The sequence below is a fragment of the Leptonychotes weddellii genome, chromosome 8 (assembly GCF_054177405.1).
Source record: "Leptonychotes weddellii isolate Sample4059 chromosome 8, ASM5417740v2, whole genome shotgun sequence".
Taxonomy (NCBI): Eukaryota; Metazoa; Chordata; class Mammalia; order Carnivora; family Phocidae; genus Leptonychotes; species Leptonychotes weddellii.
In genome coordinates, this window is record NC_138376.1 from 27,611,639 (window position 1) to 27,636,232 (window position 24,594).

At 45.4% G+C, this 24,594-nt stretch overlaps 1 protein-coding gene and 1 long non-coding RNA gene across 4 annotated transcripts in view; both read left to right on the forward strand.

Moving 5' to 3' along the window:
• Positions 1-24,594, forward strand: part of TBC1D22B (TBC1 domain family member 22B) — a 74,527-nt gene that overhangs the window by 13,597 nt on the left and 36,336 nt on the right. For 2 of the 3 annotated variants that reach the window (XM_006734004.3, XM_081827408.1), the window contains 7 exons: positions 1,703-1,759; positions 11,312-11,619; positions 13,822-14,001; positions 14,541-14,611; positions 15,994-16,122; positions 17,331-17,396; positions 21,303-21,417. In XM_006734004.3, coding sequence (XP_006734067.1) covers positions 1,703-1,759; positions 11,312-11,619; positions 13,822-14,001; positions 14,541-14,611; positions 15,994-16,122; positions 17,331-17,396; positions 21,303-21,417 — 926 coding nt within the window. The remainder of the gene's footprint in view (positions 1-1,702; positions 1,760-11,311; positions 11,620-13,821; positions 14,002-14,540; positions 14,612-15,993; positions 16,123-17,330; positions 17,397-21,302; positions 21,418-24,594) is intronic. The other variant, XM_081827409.1, reaches the window with a different exon arrangement.
• LOC145722806 (uncharacterized) overlaps positions 21,426-24,594 on the forward strand; it is a 14,812-nt gene continuing 11,643 nt past the window's right edge. Inside the window, exon 1 of the long non-coding RNA XR_014147365.1 lies at positions 21,426-23,142. This is a non-coding gene — a long non-coding RNA (uncharacterized LOC145722806). The remainder of the gene's footprint in view (positions 23,143-24,594) is intronic.

Genomic DNA, 24,594 nt, shown 5'->3' on the forward strand with positions numbered 1-24,594 from the left:
AAGTTTTTCTTCTCGTAATTTCTTCAGGAAGGAGTCAGGGAAACCATATTTCCTGAGTTCTTACATGTTGCAACATGTTTTTCTGTCACCTTTGTATTTGAACAACAGTTCGGCTGGATAGTCACTCTTCTTCTTTTTTTTTTTTTTTATTGTGACCTATTACATGAAACAACTATGCGGTATGATAACTTGAAGAATATCACAAAGTGAACCCCCTAGAAGTGAGCACCTCAGAAGCCTCCTTGTGTCTGTTCTCAATCACACCTCTCTCCTTCCTTCCAAAATAACCACGTCCTTTTATGTTAATTCTTCCTTGCTTTATGATGTTTCTACTATGGCTGCATCCCTAGATGATATAAATCCTTTTTGCCAGTTTTTGAAGTGTATATAAATAGAATCATACAGTATTTACTCTTGTATTATTTGCTTGTTTTGCTCAACATAACATTTGGAAGATTCATGCACATTGTTACTTGCAGCCCTACTTCGTATGTTTACGTTGCTGTATAATATTCTATGATATGAACATATCACAGTTTATTTTCTGTTGGACACTTGGGTTATTTCTAGTTTTATGCTAAAAGGAACTATAATGCTATAAATAGTTTTGTATATTTCTCGTGACACACATACGTATTTCTCTTAAGCTACAGATTTGAGGGCAACCCTCTCAGGTCCCCTCCCTCTTCAAGAGCTTTGTACTATCACTTTACCATCATTCAATAAACCTTGTTTTGCTGCCCATCAAAAAAAAAAAAAAAAAAGACACAGATTTGAGAGTGAAAATACTGGGCCTTAGGGCATGCATATTTATTTCTTCCTGGATATGGCCAAACTGTTTTTGGAAGTGAGTTGTATCACTTAATACCCCCACCAGCCATGAGTCGGAGTCACTTGGGTCACCCTTCCCTTGATACCTGCTGTTGCTTCGCTGTCTTTTAGTCCAAGTGATCCTTTGGGGTAGGTGATGCTCCCATTTTACAGATGAGAAGACAGGGTCAAAGTGGTCATGTAATTCAGTGCCAGGTTACAGAGATGGCGGATGCCAGAATTGGCATTCAAACTGTGCTCTCTCTAGCTCCAAAGCCTGTTATCTTTCCACACTGCCTTCTTTACAGATAGGACTTCCAACGTCAGGTATGTAGGGTGCTGAAGCCCCAGTGGAAGATGAACATTCTCCAGAGACTTTATTGATTCATTTTTAATTATTTTTTAAGTTTATTTATTTAAGCAATCTGTGCACCCAATGTGGGGCTCGAATTCACGACCCTGAGATCAAGAGTTGCATGCTTTACCGACTGAGCCAGCTGGGTGAACCTTCTTTTTTTTTTTTTTAAAGAGCAGATTGTGGGGTGCCTGGGTGGCTCAGTTGGTTAAGCCTCTGCCTTCGGCTCAGGTCATGATTCCAGGGTCCTGGGATCGAGCCCTGCATCAGGCTCCTTGCTCGGCGGGAAGCCTGCTTCTCCCTCTCCCACTCCCCCTGCTTGTGTTCCTGCTCTCACTATCTCTCTCTCTGTCACATAAATAAAATCTTAAAAAGAAAAAAATAAAGAGCAGGTTGCTATCCTTTGGTGTGGATATAGTTGTTCTTGGAGGTAACCTGTTTCTCAAAGTCCCTTCTGATTTTGTAATGCAGATGGTACTTACCCAACATGTTTAGCTTCCTGACAACTTGCTGCTTTTTCTTTTTTCTTGCTTTTAGCATCCAGCCTGTGTATGGAGCACAACACCCTCCTCTGGACCCTCGACTCACCAAAAAGTAAGTCAAGATATTTTTCCATTCATGCATGTACTTCTTTTAATGAACGTTCCCCTACTTTGTTGAAATGACAGTTTCTACTTTGATCTTTTCTAGCTTCTTCCCTTCTCTATTTTGGATCAGAAGATAAGCAATCTTCTTACCTCTAAACAGTCTATTACTAAGTGGGAAACTAACTCACATCAGAGATTTTGGTTTTCCTACATCAGAAGCTGGTTTATGCAGGGTTTGGTGTTGGACTGTGTTGTGGTGGAAGGATCTTTATTGATTAAATATGGTCCCCAAATTGGACGATTGATGACCTTCCTCTGGTTTCTGGGGTTCATTGCTTCTGAACATATATAGGTCTGCTACCTTTTCCTTACTATGTTTTATGAGAATGAGGGCAAATAGAATATAACTGTAGGTCTGGCATTCTTCAGGTTCTCTTTTTCTCTGACACCCTTAAAGAAATCCAGCCAGACAGTAGAGTTAAAAGCTCCCTGGAGGTTATTTCTCTAGTAAAATTCTAATAAATTATTTTCAAACACAATAGAAATGCTGGTTAAATCCGAGATGTGTGGGTGTGTATTCATACCCCCAGTTATCACTTTATCACTCCTTTCTCTCATGGGCCATCATTCAGCTACAGTGAATTTAAATGAGGAGATGGTCCTCTTAGATTTTCTAAGAACTTTGGGTTCTGTCTCTGGGTATGCTAATCTTAGAGACTTATTTCTAGGAAAGCTATAGTTTGTAGTGAAAGCTGAATGATTTAAGAGGTACGGGAGGCCTAGGTTTTCATCCTTCTAGGGCCTGTGTAATAATATCTACCCTTCCTCCCTTCACAGTCAAGGAGGGAGTAAAGATAATGTATATTAAAATATTTTGAATACCTACAAAAATGCTCTGTCAGATGTACATTATCAGTATTTTAATATTTAAAAAAGCAGGGCCAGGCGTCCCAGTGGGTTAAGCATCTGCCTTAGGCTCAGGTCATGATCCCAGGGTCCTGGGATTGAGTCCCACTTCGGGCTCCCTGCTCAGTGGGAAGCCTGCTTCTCCCTCTCCCTCTGCCTGCCGCTCTGCCTACTTGTGCTCTCTATCTCTCTGTCAAATACATAAATAAAATCCTTAAAAAAAAAAAAAGTAACTTAGCTGAATATGTGGTGAACTTTCTGTAATTCTATCAACTCATTTTTTTTTTTTTTTTAAAGATTTAATTTGAGAGAGAGAACACGAGTGTAGGGGGAAGGGGCAGAGGGAGAGGCTGAGCAGGGAGTCCGATGTGGGACTCGATCCCTGGACCCTGGTATCATGACCTGAGCCGAAGGCAGACCCTTAATGACTGAGCCACCCAGTCGCCCCCCAAACTCATTCTTTTTGCAATTTGGCCAGTATGTGGAAGGTATGGGCTTCTGAATGACTGTGGAAGTGTGACTCCTGTTCTTTTCTGTAATGCACAGGTTTTATATCAGAAACCACTGGAGTATAAGCTCTTTGAGGGCAGGGACTTTGTTTTATTCACCACTGTGCCCTTAGTCCCTGGAACAGCATGTGGCCCCCAGTAGGCACTGGGTAAACATTTATGGAATGGAAGAGTGAGATCACTGCATTTACTTAGTCAGTGGGCTTTACTTCAGTGCTTCTTAGTTCGTACCTTGCTCTTCTTTGGGGGGCGGGGGGAGCATGTTTTCTGTGACATTCCCATTAAGTAAATGCATTCTGTTTCTTGGTTTTACCAATAAGAGACTATCTGGTCTGTTGGCCAGCGTAGCAGGCACTCCTCAACAGTCTTCCCTGCCCCTGCTGCTTCTTGCTCAAGAACCATAATTTTATTCAGCTTTTGAGCCAGTGAAATGTACTTAGAGCAGGTATCCGTATTAGTTTAAGCCTTTTATAATAATTTCTTGGTAATCTCAGTGACTGGCCTACTGTGGGCTTATCTCATTGGTTCTGGCCAGTGAGATTTAAAAGTCTCCTGAAGGAAGGTACTGGGAAAGATTTTCTGGTTCGACCAGAGAGATCATTTTGTGAAGAGAGCCTCTTTTTGTCTCCACTCACGTTTCCTGCTTTTGAATGTGGTAGTGGGAAAATGAGATGCTGGAAGCTTTAGCAGCTACCTTGTAACGAGAGGGAAAGGCCAAGAGACCTACAGAGACACCTGCCCAAGTGCCTTGACATCATGGTCTTGACAATTTAAGCATCGTAGTTGAGTATTCTGTTCCTTGTAGCCAGTTCTGTTCATGTCCAGGATTTGTTGATTGGTAGTAGGTCCATTCCAGTGTATTTTATAATGGCCTTTGATAAAAACAGAGCTAACCTAGAAATCAGTTCACCCACCCACACATAAGGCAGCAGAGTGTGCTGTCTTGTTTTATGTTTGTGTCAGACTCACCACACCTTGTCTGCATCCGTTACTGAGTGAGTTTTCCCTGATTCTCTATTAAGGACAGGTCTTGAGGAATATTGCCATACCCCAGACTACCAAGACACATTTTATCCACTTTTGTTTTCCCACCTATTAGTTATATAAAACCACGAATGTTCTCTCTGATCATTCAGCAGAGTGGCAATCATACTTCCAATAGAAGTAATCACTTAGCTCTGTGATTTGGGAGGAATATAATTGTCACTGAATAAATTGCTTCCCCTTTACATGCACATGGAGGTCTGTTATTAGTACTCTGCAACATGGAACAGCATCTAGGTCTGCACGGACCATTTCACAATTCCAGATTGTTACTATAAAACATTTATTGCCCTTATTTTAGTACCTTTGTTGGGACATTTTTATTACTTTCTCCGCTACATGATTATCGTTCCACTTCAGACTGCCATTAATTACTGCGTGGTTAATCCCCATCACAGCAGAAGCCTTTACGCTGGGTCTTCAATCATCTAAACTGCATGAGCAGAGTACACCGTTCCCTGTCTGGGTATAGTGACTTCAATTTGCCAGATTATTACCATTAATGATAATATTGCCTGCAATAATTTTTACAGCTCAGATAAAACTAGTCTTACTGCAGAGTGGCCCCATTGGCCACTGGATGGTATGACAAGCTTCTAAATTTATTATTTTCTGAGTTGATACTAAAATATGATAGGTCCTAGTTCCGGGTTGCAAAGCTAGTTCACAGGAAGCCACCCTGGTTATTACGATGACTGGGTTTATTTGAACGTTATTGAATGCCCCCACTTGCCTCCTGCCCCTTACCAGTGTCAGACGTTATTTTTCTAAATAAATTCGTGTCCTGTTTCTATTAAGTGAGCAGCCCTATCAGCAAAACAGTGTCGTATCCATCAAATTACAGAGTGATCAATCCTTTGTTTCCTAACCAGCAGAGCCTGCAACCACTCTTGTTCAAAATATCCTTTGGGGGGCGCCTGGGTGGCTCAGTCGTTAAGCGTCTGCCTTTGGCTCAGGTCATGATCCCAGGGTCCTGGGATCGAGCCCCACATCGGGCTCTCTGCTCAGCGGGGAGCCTGCTTCTCCCTCTCCCACTCCCCCTGCTTGTGTTCCCTCTCTCGCTGTGTTTCTCTCTGTCAAATAAATCAATAAAATCTTTAAAAAAAAAAATCATTCAAAATATCCTTTGGGGTTCGTGTTCCCCATTTAACAAGTTACCATTCACCAAACAACTAAGTTTCTCTCAGATGTGCCGTTTATTTTTTATTACGTTTTGTGCACTTCTTGAGTCTCTTTTTCTTCACCACTTTCTAGCTCCATGGTCTAGGGCAAATTACTTGACCTCTCTGAGCCTTAGTTCCTTCATCCATAAAAGAGAAATAATAAGACTCATGTCAGAGTTGTTGTGAGGATTAAATGAGGTCTTTGCGAAAGTGCCTTTTATTTTTAATTGTTAATTGTTAATTTTTTTTAGATTTTATCTTTATGTAATGTCTACACCCAACACGGGGCTTAAGCTTATGTCCCCAGGATCAGGAGTTGCACACTCCACTGACTGAGCCAGCCAGGCGCCCTCAGAAGTGCTTTTTAAATGATAATTTGGCATTTAGTTGCAAGGAGGTGTGATGAAGGTCTCTGTGAGAGGCCAGCCTGGTTGTGAGTTTGATATAGATCTGTTCAAACAATCTTGGCTAAACTTCGAGCCACACTGTATTAGGATGCCTTGGGTTGGTTATTAATTAGTTGGGACCATGTTAAAATGAGGCAGCCTATAATCCAGAGGTACCCCCAGCTAGGATTACCTGGATTGGTTTTTTGACTGTGACTGCTGATGTCAAAAGGGAAGAGAGAGACTTCTCCAATGACTGTATTCCTGGATGTGGCTTCTTCCCATTCTGGCCACCAACATACACAACCTGTTCCATGTAGACAAGAAGTGATTGCTACAAGGTGAGAACGCTGGGGCTCCCAGCTGTGCACAGTTGGGAAATTAAAGCTGTGGTGTCACATGCTCGGTTCACTTGGCAACAACTCTACCCAGGCCACGGATCTTACTAGACCTCTTTTTCTAGGTAGATTAGTTAAAAAGAGTGTATGCAGGCTCTCAGGTCAGGTAGACCTAGGTTTGAGCCCAGACTTTGCTGCCTGCTCATAACCTCAGTAAGCCTCAATTTCCTTATCTGCAAATGGAAATAATAATGATGATGATAATAGTACCTCATAGCCTTATGAATGAGCATTAATCAGAAAATGGGTGTATATAGCAGCACAGAACCTGGCACCCAGTAAATAGCCAATCCATGTTAACTTTTGGGTATGTGTAAATTTATATTATCTCCTCTGGAGAGAACAGAATGAATAAACATGGAAACGCTTCAGCTTTAAATCTTACCCCCATTGTTGCTGGTCTGTAGATTTTACTGCTTTCTCTCAGTGGCAACCCAGGTACCTTTTCACTCTGACATGCCTCTTTGGTTCTGTGAGTGGTTCTCACCAACCTTCTCTCCTCAGACTCCTACCCCTTTAGGGGTATGAACCCCCTCCTCCATGAAGGCCTCTTTCCTAAGAACAGAGCTGACTTTTTTAACTGGTTGGTTGAGTTTTGGGCTTTGTGGAATAGGTATCCCTAAAATGATTTCTAGCAGCCTCAAAATGGTCTGCTTTGACTGTCTGCTTTTCTGTTGAAGGGAATGACATTCTTTCCTCCCTTCTTTGCTCTTAATGTGTTGGAATATGTCCTTCCAATTTCTATTTGCAAAAGTCTTCATCTGAGGAAATTCCAATTCTTAATGTCAATAGTTGACTTACACTGAATCTTTATCTGCTTCAAAAAATATAATGAAATACTTAAAATGCATAAAAAGGTGTAAAGAAAAATGTAACAAACCCTCATGTACCCACCACTCAGATGATTTACCTCCTTCATTTATATAGAAAGCTCAGTGTCAGAGCCTGATGCTCAGCACAGCCCGTCTCTTGGTGTAGTGTTTTAATCCACTCCAGGGTGTGCATGTGCTTCAGCCAGTGTTAATTCAGCATCCAGCCAATTCTTTCACCAGAGTTAAAATTCAGCTTCTTGATTTGATGGCTTATTTTTAAAAAATCCTCAAAATATCAAGAGAGTATTTAGGATGGGCACCTGGCTGGCTCAGTCAGTAGAGCATGCAACTCTTGATCTCAGGGTCGTGAATTCAAGCCCCATGTTGGGCGTGGAGCCTACTTAAAAAGGGGGGTGGGCACATGGGTGGCTCAGTCAGTTAGGCATCTGACTCTTGATTTTGGCTCAGGTCATGATCTTGGGGTTGTGAGATCAAGCCCTGTGACGGGCTCCATGTTCAGCAGGGAGTCTGCTTGAGTTCTCTCCACCCCTCTCCCAACCCCTACCCTCCCCCTCCAACAGGCACATATGCATGCTCTCTCTCTCTCTCAAAAAAAAATAATAATTATAAATAAATAAAAATAAAAAATAAAAAAAGTATTTAGGAAACATCAACCAGAAAAAAACAGTAGTGAACCCACTCCATATCACTGTTGGGTTCATCATGTGCAATCTTGAGGTAAACATTGCCTTCAAAGAGGAAAACAACAATAACCATGGACTCCAATGCAGTATTTTATTGATGACAGATCTTACACATCTGCCTATTTGTTCTTTTTTTTAAAGATTTATTCACTTTATTTTTTTTAAAGATTTTATTTATTTATTTGACACAGAGAGAGAGAGAGCGCATAAGCAGGGGGAGCAGCAGACAGAGGGAGAAGCAGGTTCCCTGCAGAGCAGGGAGCCCACTGTGGGGCTGGATCCCAGGACCCTGAGATCATGACCTGAGCCGAAGGCAGACGCTTAACCGACTGAGCCACCTGGGTGCCCCCTGCCCATTTGTTCTTGACAGTGGGCCCTCTGAGGTGTGTACTGCAGGCAGTGAGTGCTACATCCCCCTCGACAAAGGAGAAGCGGGCATGGTGACGAGTCCAGAACATGCAGCCTCACCAGGTCCGTGGAGGAGTAACTTGCCTCTTCTGGCTCATGGATGGATTTTTGACAGCAGATACTCACAATGTGTTGGCCCAGTTTTATTTTCTTTGATTTGAGCTCTTGTTCATTTCTGATTGTTCGTTCAGTAAGTTTATTAAGTACTCTTACTTTGGGGATTGCTGAAAGCCAACAACCTTATCCACTGATTAATAAAAATAATATGCTCACTGTAGAAAACATGAATAATTCAGAGACCTATAAAAATGAAATCAAATATCACCTATAATTCCACAGCCTAATGATAAGCACTGTTAATATTTTGATGTATTTTCTTTCTGGTCTTTTCTATGCATATACTTTTTTTTTTTTTTTTAAGATTTTATTTATTTATTTGACAGATAGTGAGAGCAGGAACAGAAGCAGGGGGAGTGGGAGGAGAAGCAGGTTCCCTGCGGAGCAGGGAGCCCACTGTGGGGCTGGATCCCAGGACCCTGGGATCATGACCTGAGCCGAAGGCAGACGCTTAATGACTGAGCCACCCAGGTGCCCCTGCTTTTTTTTTTAAATACAGATATTATAAAAATATATTTTTGGGTTCCAGTTTTCACTTTATTGAGATCATTTGCTAGTGTTATTAAATAGCCTGTAAGATGTGCTTTTCATTGGCATTATAACATTTCGTCTGGTGGCTGAACTGTAATTTATTTCATCATTTCCAATTTCTAGATGTTTATGTTGTTTTCAGTTTTTAACCAAAATAAGTAACACCATGATAAACTGCCTTAGAGCCTCTTTGACCCTCTGGTTATTCTGTTAGGGTCAGAGGTTATGGTATGTATGTTGCCAGATTGTTTTCCAGAAGGCTGTACAGTATTACATCCCCTTCCCCACCCCCCCCACAGTATCAGATGGAGGTCCCACTGCATCTTGGTCAACACCGAGAACACCCTTTAGATCTTTGCTAACTGAGCAGGTGGGAAATGGTATTTTGTTTCCAACACATTTGAACTGCTACATCTTGTAATCTGGTTTTCTCTCATCACACATTTTGTGTGATGTCTTTTCTTCCTTTACTCTGTCTGAGACCAGTGTTTGAAAGTAACGCCTCAGGAAATCTTATTCCTTTTCTGATGCTAATAGTAGGGACGTTGTGATGAGCTGTATGAGTTGTCAGACTGTATTCATCAATGTTAATAACCATTATCTCTCAGAATAAGCATTGGACTCCTCTAGGGAGATGAGATGGGTTATTAGACCGCCCACCTCTGCCCAAGAGGAAGAGACAGCTCCTGGAAATGAGGGAACTTCTGCTCTTCTGGCAGAGCCTTGTTTCCCTGCTAGGGTCACTATATGTTGCTGGAGGAAACAGGCATTTAATGATGTCTTTACTCCAGTGCATTCCAGTCCCCGGGTGTAAATTTATATGAGGTTTGGGGTTCGAGGGGTGTTGGACGAGACTGAGTTAGAAGTGTCCCAACCAGCATCCAACTCTTGGTTTTAGGTCATGATCTCAGGGTCATGAGATAGAGCCCCAAGTTAGGCTCTGGGTCAGCATGGAGTCTGCTTAAGATTCTGTCTCCCTCTGCCTCTGACGTGTACGTGTGCGTGCACATGTGCTCTCTCTCTCTCTTTCTCTGTTTCTAGAATAAATAAATAAATCCTTAAAAAAAAAAAAAAAAGAAGGACTGTCCCAACTACATAGTACCCTGGATCCAGAATAAGGGCCCATAGACGTTAATGGGGAGACAAAGAGGAAAAAGTCAGGAAAGTAGGAATGGTCTGCATGACTCTTAGAACTAGGCTCTCTTTCATCAGTGAATTAATCTGGTATTTCCCAGACTTTAGTCATGTACCATCTTTACAGTTTTTTGCCACAGTCTGTACTATTATTCACCAAATGCATTTTAAAAAATGAACTTTTTAAAAAACTCAATTAGATTTATATTTTATTATTTTTTTAAGTATTTTATTTTTAAGTAATCGCTACACCCAATGTGGGGCTCTAACTCACAGCCCTGAGATCAAGAGTCGCATGCCCCACCAACTGAGCCAGCCAGGCGCCCCAGATTTATATTTTAAAGTAAACCTGTCACTTCTATAAATTAAAAGTAGAAAGCCAATTATCATTTGCCAAAAATGGAAAGTAACTTTAAAAAATAAATACAGCGAGAAACAAAACAATCTTTTTTTTTTTTTTTTTTTTTTTTTTTAGATTTTATTTATTTGTCAGAGAGAGAGAGCACCAGCAGGGGGAGCGGCAGGCAGAGGGTGAGGGAGAAGCGGGCTCCCTGATCCCAGGACTCCGGGATCATGACCTGAGTCAAAGGCAGTCGCTTAACCAACTGAGCCACCCAAGCGCCCCAAAGCAATCTTATTAATAAAATTCTAAGCCAGCCGATGTTGCTTGTAAATGTGTTGATCCTGAGGCTGCCCTCTCTTTGTTAAAAAATAGTCTTAAAGACTGAGTAGCACCAAATGAGACCGTCTCCTCTCGGCTAGCAGAAGGGCTTTAACAGAATGGAAAAGGAACAGCTCGTTCATTCTGGAACTCAGTGTTTAATGCTGCATATGGACTACCTAAAATTATCTCTGGTTCTGCCAGTGCTTTATGTTCTACTCTAAGGAATAGGTTACGTTGCCGTAAGAGATTAGCTCTGGAATCTCAGTGGATTGACACAACAAAGGTTTCTTCCTTGCTCATGCTACATGTCCAAAGTTGAGTTGAGTGGGAGAGGGGGGCAGGCCCTGCTCCACACAGCCACTCTGTTTCCCAGGTGAGGGAGGTGCCACCCTCTGGCTCCCCGCCAGTTACCAAGGTAGAAGAAAGCTTATAGAGAGAACTCACACCTTTCTTGTCTGCTTTGGCTTGGCAGTGATTAGCCTCACTTCTCTCCTCAGACCATTGGCTGGAACTAGTCATCTGGCCTCGCCTAAGTACAAGGGGGCTGGAAATAGAGAGGAGCACATGGGATATTTGGGTGCATTGCAATCTTTACTACATCTGTATCTGTAGCATAGTGCTGGTCCAGATGTGTCTAGATGAGGAATGGATATGAATGGTTTTTTTGGTTTGAAAAAGTAAAGACTGTGTATGAGGTAATTTGTCATACTGGTAATATTAAGCAAGTGAACGTGGTCAGACGTATCAGATCATTCCTTGGTAACAATGTCTCCTTTATTAAAGCTTCATCAAAGAACGGTCCAAAGTCAATGCAGTTCCTTTGAAGAGTAAGAAGGCCTCCAGTTTCCATGAGTTTGCCCGGAATACCAGTGATGCTTGGGACATTGGTGATGATGAGGAAGAGGACTTTTCCTCCCCTTCTTTCCAAACTCTAAACTCAAAAGTTGCTCTGGCAACCGCAGCCCAAGTCCTGGAAAACCATAGCAAGCTGAGGGTGAAACCAGAACGCTCCCAGTCAACAACATCCGATGTTCCTGCCAGCTACAAGGTCATAAAGTCCAGCAGTGATGCTCAGCTGTCCAGAAATTCCAGTAAGTCCATCCTGTTCCCCTCTATAGCCTCAGCCTTTTCAGCAGACTGCATTCTAAATACACAGTTTTTCTTTAGGGCATCACTCAGATCTTTCACTGGATGATAAACGTGAAAGCTCAAGCCTGTCGTACAACATCAGTGACCTGATGGGTCATAGGCTGTACTTACTCCTCCCACCTTGATGGCTCCCTGGGGTTTCAGTTCCTGACGCCCAGCGTTGCCTGCCATTCTCTTCTTCCTTTCCCAGACTTTTGCAGTTTGGTTGCTTCACTTTGCTTTAGACATGGTCAGGTTTAAGAATATTGACTGGCGTATGTAAAGCTGGTGGTGGCTGAATTCCACAAACATTTGGCACTGTTGGCTGGCCTTCTCAGCCCTGGGGAGCACCCGCTAGCATCGGGCTGGCTTTTTCCTGCTCCGGAGGGATGGAGCAACGTGGGCCTGCAGACCCTGTGTCACAGCTCCCTGCCCATCAGGTGGGAGGGGCACCCCTCCTGTTTCTTTTTTTCAGCAATTGGTCAAGGTGATGGTGGCTTTATCCGATGTTTGGGGACCGTCAGTGTACTCTTTTTAGCATCCATGGCTGTATGTAATGTTGCTCTAAGGGGTTTTATGGAAGCCAGTTATTCTGAGCTGGAGAGGGAAGTGTCATCATTCCAGTGAAAGTTAGAACAGCTGACTGGGAAAGGGTGAAAAGGAAGCGGAGGAACGGCAGAGCCCTAGAGTGTGTCCCGACTTGCGTTCTAAGGGAACAACTTCTCCAGTTTCAGAATAAGCACATGGTCGTGAAATTAGGCCCTAATGCCTTTAAAATTATTCCACGGCCACTTTCCATCACGGACTCAGGGCCATGCCCACGTGGGCATTTGCTGTTGGTGGACGGAGTGGCCATAGCTGTAGGCTCTTGGAAGTGTCTGTGTGCTGTGACTGAGGGTCTCCAAGGGTCCCATTGTGAGGGAGGCCCCCGCCACAGCCTCTAATGAAGGTGCTGCCCTTGTGCAGCCAGGACCGTCCAGAACATTCCCTTTATGAGGGTCCCTTCTGTGAGCATCATCCGTTAATCTGGGTATCAGAGGTGCACATCGCTCTCTAGGCCCCACGTGTCACGAGGCACCCCAGCCGAATACCCTGTGGCAGGCGTTTCCGTCAGCCCTCTAGTTGTGCGGGTTGCGGAGTGTTCATCATTTAATTCTTGTCGTGACTACTGGTTTTTAAGGCCCAGACAGTTGAAGAATATGAAACAGCCATGGAAGGACAGTCAGAATTTAAAACTGAGTTTTCTTTGGAGTAGTAAAATAAATATGGGTTTTGGAGGCAGATAGACCTAAGGTGGCATCTCAGGTCTCACTAGCAAATCACCGTTAACCTCTCTGAGCTGCAGTTTCGTCCTCCGTAAAGGAGTACCAAATCCCTACCGTATGTTGTAAGAATCAAATGAGAGATCCTAGGTAAATGTGACCCGCCTGATGTCTTAGACATAGTAAGAGCTCAATAAATGTCAGTCCGTCACCACTCTTCTCTCCTGCCTACCATCTAGGTTAGAAATGTCTAGAACCAGACGTATGGTTCTGCTCGAGTCTGTATTCCTGTTGTTACTTCAATCATATCCCAGCAGGATTAAAAGCTGGTTCCTCTTGGTGGGAAATGTGGGAGCACAGAGGAACTTTAGCCTCCCCAAACAGGATTGTGCCGTGGCTCTTGATCCTCCAGCCCTTGGGCTGCCGTGTGGGGCCTGGGGTCTCAGGCCAGCAGCTACCTGTTTTTATCACACATGCTCTCCTGTGTCGTCATTGCGCACGTGCTCTGTGATGTGGAAAGGGAAGGCAAACGCTGCCTTAGGCTCTGCTGCCCCCAAACTCAGTATTAGGCATGAAGGAACGTTCTAAGTTGGGGTAGAATGGAAACATTTGGTTTCCCTCGGAGTGGCCAAAAAAGTGCTCAGAGTTGCTACGGCATCCGGAGTCTCTGTGAGCACGGAAGGCGCCTTGGGAGGATGTGATCACAAAGCAGCCCTTCCTCCGGGCAGATGCGTGGGGCGCAGCTGGCTTTGCATCGCCGGCCGCCCCTCAGCGGGCACCTTCGGGCACCCCGCCTGCGGCACAGACACGCTTCTGGCGGCGGGGCTGGTGCTGGGCAGCCAGCGTGGGGCTCCTCCGAGGCCGTGCTCCACACGCCGCCCGGTCTCCTTTTCACTCTCGCAGGTGATACATGCCTGAGGAACCCGCTCCACAAACAGCAGTCACTCCCTCTCCGACCCATCATCCCCCTGGTTGCCCGCATCTCGGACCAGAACGCGTCCGGGGCGCCCCCGATGACCGTCCGGGAGAAAACCCGCCTAGAAAAATTCCGTCAGCTTCTCTCCAGCCACAACACTGACTTAGGTGAGTCCCCGTGAGCCCCCTGGGCAAGGTAGGAGCTCTTGGTGACTGGAATTCTCACAGAGAGACCTGGAAGCTATTGCTCTTTATTCTTCCTTCTTTTACTTTTCCAGCATCACTTGATCTGATGCCCATTGCAGTGACATGCTGGTATTAAGTCAGAAGTACGTTACTAGAAATTAGGGACGAAATTAGGTGGGACTGGATTCTGTGGCCCGTAGACCATAGTGCAACTCTTCTGGCTTCCGTCTCCCCTACCTCGAGGCAGTTCTGACTGAAACCCACACTCACTGGTCTGCCTTTTCCCCTCTACGTCTGCTCTCCGAGCTGACTGCATCACCACCGCCGAGCCGTGTCTTGGCCACTCTGCTGCTCAGGGCTGCTGTTCGGGGCTTCTTCCCTGTGCTTGTCGGTAGCCACTGCTGGTGCTGGTGCTGGTGGTCTTTCTTGAACGGTGGGAGGAATCAGGCAGTGCCGGCTGAGGTTCGTCTTAGGGCCTTGGTGGGAAGAGCTAATCCAACACAGCTGTTATCTGTTTGCAGATGAACTGAGGAAGTGTAGCTGGCCAGGGGTTCCCAGGGAGGTTCGACCTGTAACCTGGAGACTCCTGTCGGTGAGTTCTGCCCACTGTGTAGAGAAGCGTGAGCCTCACACAGCCCTTCTTACCTGATGAGGTTAGTCTGGACACGTTCATCTTACTGCATAGACTTCTCCAGTCCCAATGGGTACACCAGATCTGTGGGACTGTCCTCTTACTTCTGTGCATGAAGAAACACACTCTTGCAAGCTTACTCACACACGTATAGAGGAGCACCGCTTTTCCCTGTGGTCACAATCTCACGTTCTCAACACCAGGGAGAAAGAGTGTAGTGAGATGGGGATCCCGGCACTTGTTTGGGCCAGCTCCCACGTTCCCTGGACTTGCCTCCTTTTCCAGTAGGAATAACCAGAGCAGGGGAGAGCCACTCTGCAGCCGTGAAGGGCTGAGAAATGGGCCTCCCTCAGAAGCCTGCACTAGTCCTGCTTTCCCTAAGGACAGAGCACTGGGCCAGCCCCTGGGATAGGGACACTAGGATTTCCTGAGCCGGTCACATTCATTCATCCATCTAGTCAGGAATGATTAAGGGCCTGCTGTTTGCCGGGCACGGATAGGTGGCCATGAATAAAGCACAGTCCCCGCTCTCCAGGCACTGGCCGTGGGATGTAGTACATAAATGTCTGCGAGAGGAAGGGCCTCTCTTCCTGAATGCTCCCCGCTCCCCAGTCCCGCAACCGTGTTATCAGTGCCTGGGCCACTTCCAGGAAGGGCAGGTGCAGTGAAGAGTAGATTTGGTGAGAACGGAAGGGGAGCAGGAGATGCAAGAATGGAGAGTGGGATCTAGACCAGGGGTGAGGAGGGAAGTTGGCCTGGAGTTTGGCGAGGCAGCAGGCCCCTGCCAGGAGTTCTGTGTCTGCGCATTGTCGCTGCTATGTCCCAGGTTCCATTCAGCTTCCTAAGCTGGGAATTCTGACTGTTACCGCGGAAAAGATTATGTGACTGGCCCGGACGTACATGGCCCGCCACTGAGATGCGTCATCGAGGTGGCCGTATTGCTGGGATTCTTGGACGTATTACCTTCACATATGCAGCCCTCAGAGGCCCCGACTTGGGTCCAGTTCCTTCCCGTTGACCTACATTCATTGTTCTGCCGAGCCAACTCCCAGAGCTCTGGAGTGCAGGCCCGCAGAACGCGCACCCCATGCGGTGTGGGGCCACGGGTGTAAGTAACCCTGGGAAAGCGGGCCTTGCTTCATCTGCCCACATGTGGGGCTCGTTGAAGGAGGAGAGCACAAGCACTGGGTGGCCCAGACCCAAGAAGGGATGACTCTTGTCCTCTTGGCAGTTGTCCTTCCATTCCTTCCACAGTTTATAAGCCACTCCTCAGGCTAAAATAAAAAATTAAGGATTCATCCAACCAACGTGTGTCCCCATCTGACCAGCAGTCCTGTTTGTAGGGCTATCTCCCAGCAAACACCGAGAGGAGGAAGTTGACCCTGCAGCGGAAGCGGGAGGAATATTTTGGCTTCATTGAGCAGTATTATGACTCTCGAAATGAGGAACATCACCAGGATACCTACCGACAGGTACAGTCGTCACCCTTTTCGATTACTAGTCATAATGGTTTGTCTCCTGGGAGTACTGTCATAGTGCAGGATTTCCAAGTCTTCCGGCTCTGATGTGCTGGTTAGGAATTAAATTTATTCCTAGAACTGCTTCACCTCTTTCTAATGAATAGCTCTGATTTTAGCCATTTTAAATAGATTTTTTTTTTTTTTTGGCAGTAATCACTGCAGTGCTTCTCAGACTTTAGTGTGTATACAAATCACCTAGGATCTTGATAAAAGCCCACCTAAGGATTATGATAAAACGCAGATTCTGATTCAGTGGGTCTAGGGTGAGACCTTCACTTCAAACAAACTCTCAGATGGTGATGGTGCTACTGGTCCCCAGACGGCAAGTAGTAAGGATCATGGGGCACAGAGTGAAAGATGAGCTCGCCCAGGAGTGGTGCAGTCCCTCTGGACCGTGTGACATTAGTATGTCCTTCTGGCAGCCGTAGCGCCTTCTCAGGGCCCCCGTCTGTCCGTCTGTCTGCAGGAACAGTAGTTACCAGCAGGCTCGGCAGGGAGTGTCCCGTCATCCTCACAGCTGTCCCTGCAGCCTGCTGAAAGAGGAGGGGAGGGAGAAGAAGGGGAGGGGGAAGACCTCAGCAAGCCTCGGGAACTGAAGTTGCCTCTGCTGCCGCCGACACAGTCCTTAGGGTCGTCAGACTGGGTGCTGAGACATCCTGAAGCTGAAACCAACCATAGTGATCTCTTTGGTAACAGAAGTGAGGACTTCCAGTGCCAGCTCCCTTGGGCTCCCCGTCCTGGCACATGAATGCAGCCGTCAGAGCCCTTCCAGTCCTTGGCGACTGTTGAGGAGGAAGATTCTGAAGGAGGGGTACCCATTTAGATCATACCTGTTGAGTAAGTGCCAGCCCAGAGTGAAACAGACTCCAGAGCAAGAGGAAAAAGCGGTTGATCCCCTTAGGTTGTGAAGCCTATTGCTAGTCGATGTGAGGGGTTTATTTGGGGAGGTTTCCTCACTTTCAGTAAGCTCTCGCTCTCATGGAAATGTATTCCAGATGGACAGGTGGGTTTCACTAGACTTTTTTGGTGTGTCTGTCACTTCTTTCTAAATATAAAATGTGCTCTCACTCTTACTCCCTGGATTCCCAGTTCCTAAGAAAACAACTTCTCAAAAGAACAAACTGGCATTTGTGTTTTTAGACCTGACTTCTCTTTTTCAGATTCACATTGACATTCCAAGGACAAACCCGCTCATTCCGTTATTCCAGCAGCCACTTGTACAGGAGGTGAGGGAAGTACTTGATGTTCTGGGCCCTTCTCCCGAGCCCCCTCAGCCCCCTCTGCCCCGCAGTAACCCCCGCAGCGCCTGTTCCGCACGGCCGTGCCCTAGGCCTCCCTCCAACCGTGGGCAGGTTGACGGCCGATCGTGGTAGTGCCTCATGTTCAGATATGGAGCTGTGGTCCCTGCAGAGCACATTCTTGGGCTTTCTCATCTGCTCTTCTTTTTTTTTTTTTTTTTTATTTTAAAGATTTTTATTTATTTATTTATTTATTTGAGACAGAGAGAACGAGAGAGAGAGAGCAAGCACATGAGAGGGGGGAGGGTCAGAGGGAGAAGCAGACTCCCTGCCGAGCAGGGAGCCCGACGTGGGACTCGATCCCAGGACTCCAGGATCACGACCTGAGCCGAAGGCAGTCGCTTAACCAACTGAGCCACCCAGGCGCCCCTCATCTGCTCTTCTTAACAAGCCTAGGGGTCAGGTAGCGCTTTGAGAAGTTAAGGGACTTACCCGGAGTCTTACAGTTACCTGGGAACAGAATGAAGACTAGAACCCACACCTTAGAATTCCTAGTTCTGTGTTTGCTCTACTTTATCACGCTGGGGCGGTGTTTGGTTTTTATTGCAAAAGTATACATAACATGAAAGGTACCATTTTAACCGTTTTCAGGTGTACAGTTTCAGTGCCCTTAAGTACATTCACACTTGGACAGCCGTCACCACCATCCATCATGAGGACTTCTTTCCATCTTCCCAACCTGAAACGCTGCACCTATTAAACAATAATCCTTCATTCCCCAGCAACCACCATCCTACTTTCTGTCTCTGTGAATTTGAATATTTCGGGTACTTCAAATAAGTAGGATCCTATCATGTTTGTCCTTGTGTTACTGGCTTATTTCACTTGGCAGAATGTCTTCAGAGTTCCATCTATGCTGTAGCAGGTGTCATAATTTCCTTCCTTTTAAAACTGAGTAATAGTCCTTGCGTGTGTATAACACATGTTGTTAATCTAGTCGTCCATCCATGGGCAGTTGGGTTGCTTCCCCCTTGGGAGTATTGTGAATAACACTGCTGTGAACATGGGTCTGTACATACCTGTTTGAGTCCCTGGTTTAAATCCTTTTGGGTATACGCCCAGAGGCTGAATTAGTAGTGATATCGGGAGACCTAACAGGCTAGTGAAGCACATGGAAGGTCTCAGTGGGACTATTATTTTTTGGCCCAAGCAGTAATTATAACCATCTTGAGATTAGGGATTTCCTTAGCAGCTTCACAGTAGCTAGGACACTGGGTGTAAGTGCTTTCTGAACTCTGTTTTCAGTTATCCTCATATAGAGAGGGATGGTGATAACATGGCTCAAGATCATTTCTGTTTGACTTTAGATTATATTCATAATTTTATTGGTGGGACCCCTCATAACTTACCAATAGCTTAAAGACGATTTTGAGGGTGACACCATTATTTTACCTCTAAGATTCAGCTCAGAGGAAGCTAAAAATCCACTGAGGATCCCTTTGTGTCTCTCATTGTTTCCACAGCTCAGCCCTGCTTATTCCTCACTTTAACTTGGAGATGTTCAGCAACTTCTCTTTTACCTGTGCATGCTGACTGTAAACTTTGAGACAGGGAAAGTAGTTTGTTGAAAATGCTTTTCCTAGTAGTGGAACATGAATACAAAGAAGGAAACTCAAAGTATATTCTTTCCATTTTTTCTTGAATCATCTTTACATCTAGCAGGCTATAGTCAAAGAGTATTACTTAATCCTTAAAATGCCAACCAAGGAGCAGGGAACTAACACTGAATATTGGAAGACTTGCTTTGCATATCTGAAAGATACTTGAGAATTGACTATAATAAGTCAGAATTACCCGCACAAGTACAAGAGGTACAAGAAAAACCTTTAGGGATTATCCTCTTTGCTCCTCTCTACAAGGCAAGATTATCCCAGACTGTTTCTCTGTCATGAAGATTCCCTGGTCTCCCCTGGTAACCAGGCCTGGTGCTCTTCAATTTCCATGTCTTCAGCATCTTCACTTGTACAGTGTTTGTGCGTCTGCATTGTCCCATCCTTTTTTTTTTTTTTTAAAGATTTTATTTATTTATTTATTTATTTGACAGACAGCAAGAGAGGAAACACAGGCAGGGGGAGTGGGAGAGGGAGAAGCAGGCTTCCCGCTGAGCAGGGATCCCGATGCGGGGCTCGATCCCAGGACCCTGGGATCATGACCTGAGCCGAAGGCAGATGCTTAATGACTGAGCCACCCAGGTGCCCCTGCATTGTCCCATCCTGACCGGAGAGGGACTCTCACAAGTCTCCTGACCATGAACCGCTAGTTTCCAGGCACTTGGCCATTGTCAAAACCAGTCAGTTGGGATTTGTGTATTCACAAGGAGCTGATAGCATGGAATAGAAGCCCTGGTGAGTCCTTCAGAACTAACAGAGATGCCCAGACAGATATAGGCCACCGGGCAGGGGCTACTTGAGATCTTTCTGAGCATGGTGGGTCTAGCTTGAGCTTCTGTTTCAAGGGAGGTAGGAAAGAATTTAAAAGGGCCTCCATTAGCATATTGGGCCTAACACAGGTGAGGATGCCACACCCTTCCCTCGGCCCCAGAGAGCAAGTGGGCAAGTCTAGTGGAGGCAGAGAGGCCATCTCGCTTCCAGGCCGGGCTTTGTTCTCATTGCCTGTAAGGGCAGGAGTGTAGACAATGGGTGTGTTTCTCAGCTCCCTCTGCCAGCTGGAAGGCAGACGCAACATGGGGGCTGCGAAACATCCTTTATTGTGTCTCTAGATTCTCTACTTCTCTCCTATGCTAGCTCACCAACTCCAAAACCATACAAGCATTTCCTTGCTATTGTTCTCCCTGGGGGTGGGGGTGGTTCTCCCTTGCACCTGACCTCTGAGAAGCCTCTGCAGTCTTCCCCAGAGCCCATGCGCTGTGGGGGCCCACTCATCTCCCGTATCCCCGTCCGCGGTCACCATCAGCTCTACCATTCCTCTGGTGTGGCTCCTAGAGACATGAGGCAGCCCAGTCGAAGCCAGTGTAAAGAATTTGTTGAACTGGGGAGTTGCGGTCACCAGGATGAAGCCAGGAGATAAGCAGCATCAGAGAAGATGGGACAGGAGGCGGAGGGAGGATTGAGAGGGCCTAATGAAGGCAGAGGGACCCCAAAAATCTTTTCTTTCTCCCCACTGTAGGTCTCTGGCCTCTTGTGGCCAATATACTTAACCCCAGCAGCTTTCCCATGGAGTTCCAGGCTGATTTCTCTGTTCTCAAGTTCCCAGCTGTAGGATTAGGTTTATTTGACTTCCTGTCCCCAGCGAATGTCCGGGTTGCATCCTGATACACGAAGTGACTTCCTGCATTGACAGTCTGTCCCTGGCTCCCAGTCAGGCGGGGCTAGAAGTACATCTAAGTCTATGTTTCTTTCCGTCTCTGTGGGGAGAAAGAGCGTGGTGGAGAGGGTGTTTCCTCTTTTTCATCACTTCCTGTGATGATAAAAAAGATTTAGAAAAGGTATCAGAACTAAGGTGTTCTACCATCTTGCTTCTGGAGATGGAGAACCAGTTATCTACAAATGAGAGTGTGGTGGCCCGGTCAGTGCCATCCATAGCAGACCTTCTCCTCAGCCATTTGTGTCACTGTCCTGCCCTTTTTCCACTTTTAGATCACAGTGACTGCCTACTGCAAAGAGAAACAGAGGGCAAGAACTGTCCACCCCTGCTTAAAAACAACCAGCTTCTTAGAAACTTTCTGCATTTTTATATACTTCCTTTGTCCCACAGTAGTTTTAGAATTTAATAAAAGTTCGGCCGCATCCCTGAGGTACGTTGTGAGGTGGGTAAGTGCAGGGAGGGAGCGTATCCCTATGATTAACAGTCATGTCTTCTTTCTCATTTTCCTAGATCTTCGAAAGAATTCTATTTATCTGGGCCATCCGACACCCTGCCAGTGGGTATGTCCAGGGAATTAATGACCTGGTCACCCCGTTCTTTGTCGTCTTCCTCTCAGAATATGTGGGTAAGAAGCATGAGTACCAAGTTGAACAAACTATTGCTGTTTCTTATCTGCGGTGTGTTTGTTTTTCCCAAGAGTGCAGCCAGTAGGCATGTCTTGCTAAAAAAGAGATCGTGGCCCTCGATTACACAGCTAACCCTGTTTTGACAGCAGTAGCAGCCTGGAATTAGTTTCTCTCTTGAGATGGCCACAGTTCTCACCTGGAAACGACCTGCACAGAAGGACCAAATGGATACCTTTATGTTCTGCCATACACAGATGGTTCGAAGCTTTATTTGAGGTCATTTTGGGATTGTTTTGAACTTGTCTCAAACACAGGCCATCCTCCATGAAAGCTGGAATTTTAGATTGTACATGAGGCCTTCACACTTGAGTTCACAGGCTGTATCTTAGCAGCAGGATGTGGCCGTGTAGAGGAGGAAAGCTGGGGGCACCAGAATCGAGCTCACGTTGGAGGTAACGGAAGGGGCCGAGGAGAGCTCCAGGACCTTGATCTCTCCCTTCCTCCTTCGCCTCTTGCCCCATTAGGTGTTTGTCACTTTGGATAGAAGGAGTGGATATCATGGCGGCAGTTAAGTTTTCTTACAGCTCCAGCCTCCTCCTCTGGCCAGGCCTGAATTAGGCAGAGTCTTAAAAGGGGTTAAGGATCCTCCCCTTCTCCTTTTGGTTTCCTCAACCTCTTGTGCTTAGAGATTCACAGGAAAACCTATCTGTCATGTTGGTTCTCTCAGCCAGTTAAGGGGGAGCTCATGAGGAAATAAGAACGTTGGAGGGGTCTCAGAACACCATCCGTGTGATCCCCTCATTTCACCGATGGGTCGTGAGATGCCCTGCCTCCTTATTGGTGGCAGAGCAAGGACTAGAACCCTTTTCTTTAGGCTCTGGAGGCGGTGGGTTATTGTGGGTTTTGGAGGAAGCCAGTGCAGGGGGGAGGAAGGTAATGAGAAATAGACCAGAGTAGAGCCCCTTGGAAGGTAAGGGCATAAAAATGTCTCACTTGATCCATCTCATTGTTTTCTGATGGGCCTCAACGGATGGCGTTTTGGTCTTTTATGAATGAGGCAGTCTCTGAAAAGTAAGGCAACTGAATGACACCATCCCTAGTCCCCCTTAGTGGCAGCAACCAGGGCAGAACTGGGAGTAAGGTAACCCTTGCTCACTCAACCAGGGGATCCTAAGCAAAAGAAAGATAAGTTAAAATGTAGCTACCAAAAGCATATAAATAAAGCTTTTGCTATAGGACTTTTCATTTTCCCTTCACATTAATAGGTCAGCTTTCGGAGGCAGCTTAATTCTCTGTGTTTAACTTTATTAAGAGCAGTGCAGCTGATCTGTTGGGATTTGGGGGTAGTTTCTTGCAATAGCACTTTTCTGAAATAGTATTAAAGGATGAGCCTAGAAAGGTATTAAGCCATTCACTAATCGACATTTGGAGTGTAAACGCTGGCGTGAAATCTTGGTAACAGTATTAAGCCAGTTTGAAATAATCCGCAGCAGCTGCAGTTATAATTGGATGTTTAATTATCCTGTTAGCTGCCACTTATATTTTGTACCAAATTTTCCTTTTCTTTCTGTAGGCACAACGCTGTGGGTCCCACCAAGCACTGTGCCTTTCTTTGATAGATGTGACTGCGTTCTGATCTTGGTATTTGTCAGCACCACCTGCTCACCCGCAGTGTTTACGCAATAAAGCGTGGGCTTCTCCGCCCTTCCTTGGGGCCAGTCTTGGTGAGGCTCTACCCAGTTTTACTTCTGCAACAGACTTCAGAAGGGTCTTGGTACCTCCTCCTAGACTGAGGAAGGTGGGGTCCATTCATTTTTTATAAAAACTTTAATTAGGTTAAGTTTCAAACATTTGTAAAAGTAGAAAAATAGCATGCCACAAATCTTATCTCTCACCCACCTTCACCAGCCAGTCTTGTTCCATCCCTGCCTCTGGCCATTTTCCACCCTTTCCTCTTTGTGAATTATTTGGAAGCAATATCAGATATCATATCGTTTCACCCATAAATATTTTTATATGTACCTCTAGAAGACAATGATTAAAGAAACCCACAGCCATAAATGCCCTATTAACAGCTAAAAAGTTAAAATAGCTTCTGAGTATAATCTAATATACAATCAGCATCCACATTTTTCTCATTCTCATAAATATGTCTAATAGTTTATTTGAATCAGGGTGCAGATTGGGTCCACATGTTCTAACTGGTTGGTGTGTCTCTTAAATCTCTCTTATTCCATCAGTTCCCATCCCTCTTTTCCCCTTAGGATTCTGTAGCTTTAGCACCTTGTTTTTCCAGTTTTCAACCTGGGGCTTTGCCGTGCCAACCGGTGATAACAACCTGATTCTTAAAGCACTTTAGTACCATTTTGCAAAGCACTTTGACATACTGTATTTCATTCAGTAGGCCCCAGTATTTCTTTAAGGTAGGTGTATCAACTCAGTTTACAGGTGAGAAATCCAAGGCTCAACGATTTAATGAGCTTTCCAGACTCAGACCCAGGTCTTTTGACCTTAATACCTGTCCTCTTTATATGATTTGGTGGTGTTTCAACTTAGATTCCTGTTCTTGGACTTCTAATGGCTCCCTCTACTCCATTCTGTGCCCCAAAGAGGGCAGTACCTTTCTTACTGCACCTTGCCTTTAAAAAAAAAAAAATTGTGGTAGAAGTACATGCTCATTAAAAAAATCAAAACGGGCGCCTGCTTCTTTCTCTGCCTGCCGCTCCCCCTGCTTGTGCTCTCTCTCTCTAATAAATAAATAAAATATTTTAAAAAATACATATTTCTCTGAAAGAGAGTCCCAGAAGTGAGATTGGTAGTCCTAAGAGCATGCCAAACAGGTACTACTAAATCACATTCCAGAGAAGTTTATACCAGTTTATACTGCAACCACTAATGTGTGGGTGCACTTTTCTTCGAATCCTTAGCAAAACTAGATATGTCAATCTAATCCTATTTCTGCAGCCTGGTAAATTAACCATGGTCTGTGTTTCAGTTTTTGCTTCACTTGCTCTGGAGTGAGGGGTACATACTAGCATTTCCGTCTTTGTGATCTGCTTGTTCAAATTCTTTACCATTTTTTCCTGTTGGATTGCTGGTCTTGTTGTTCTGTAAGGACTTTTGTAAATTAGATAGATTCATCCTTTATCTGGTATGTGTTAAAAATACTAGGTCCC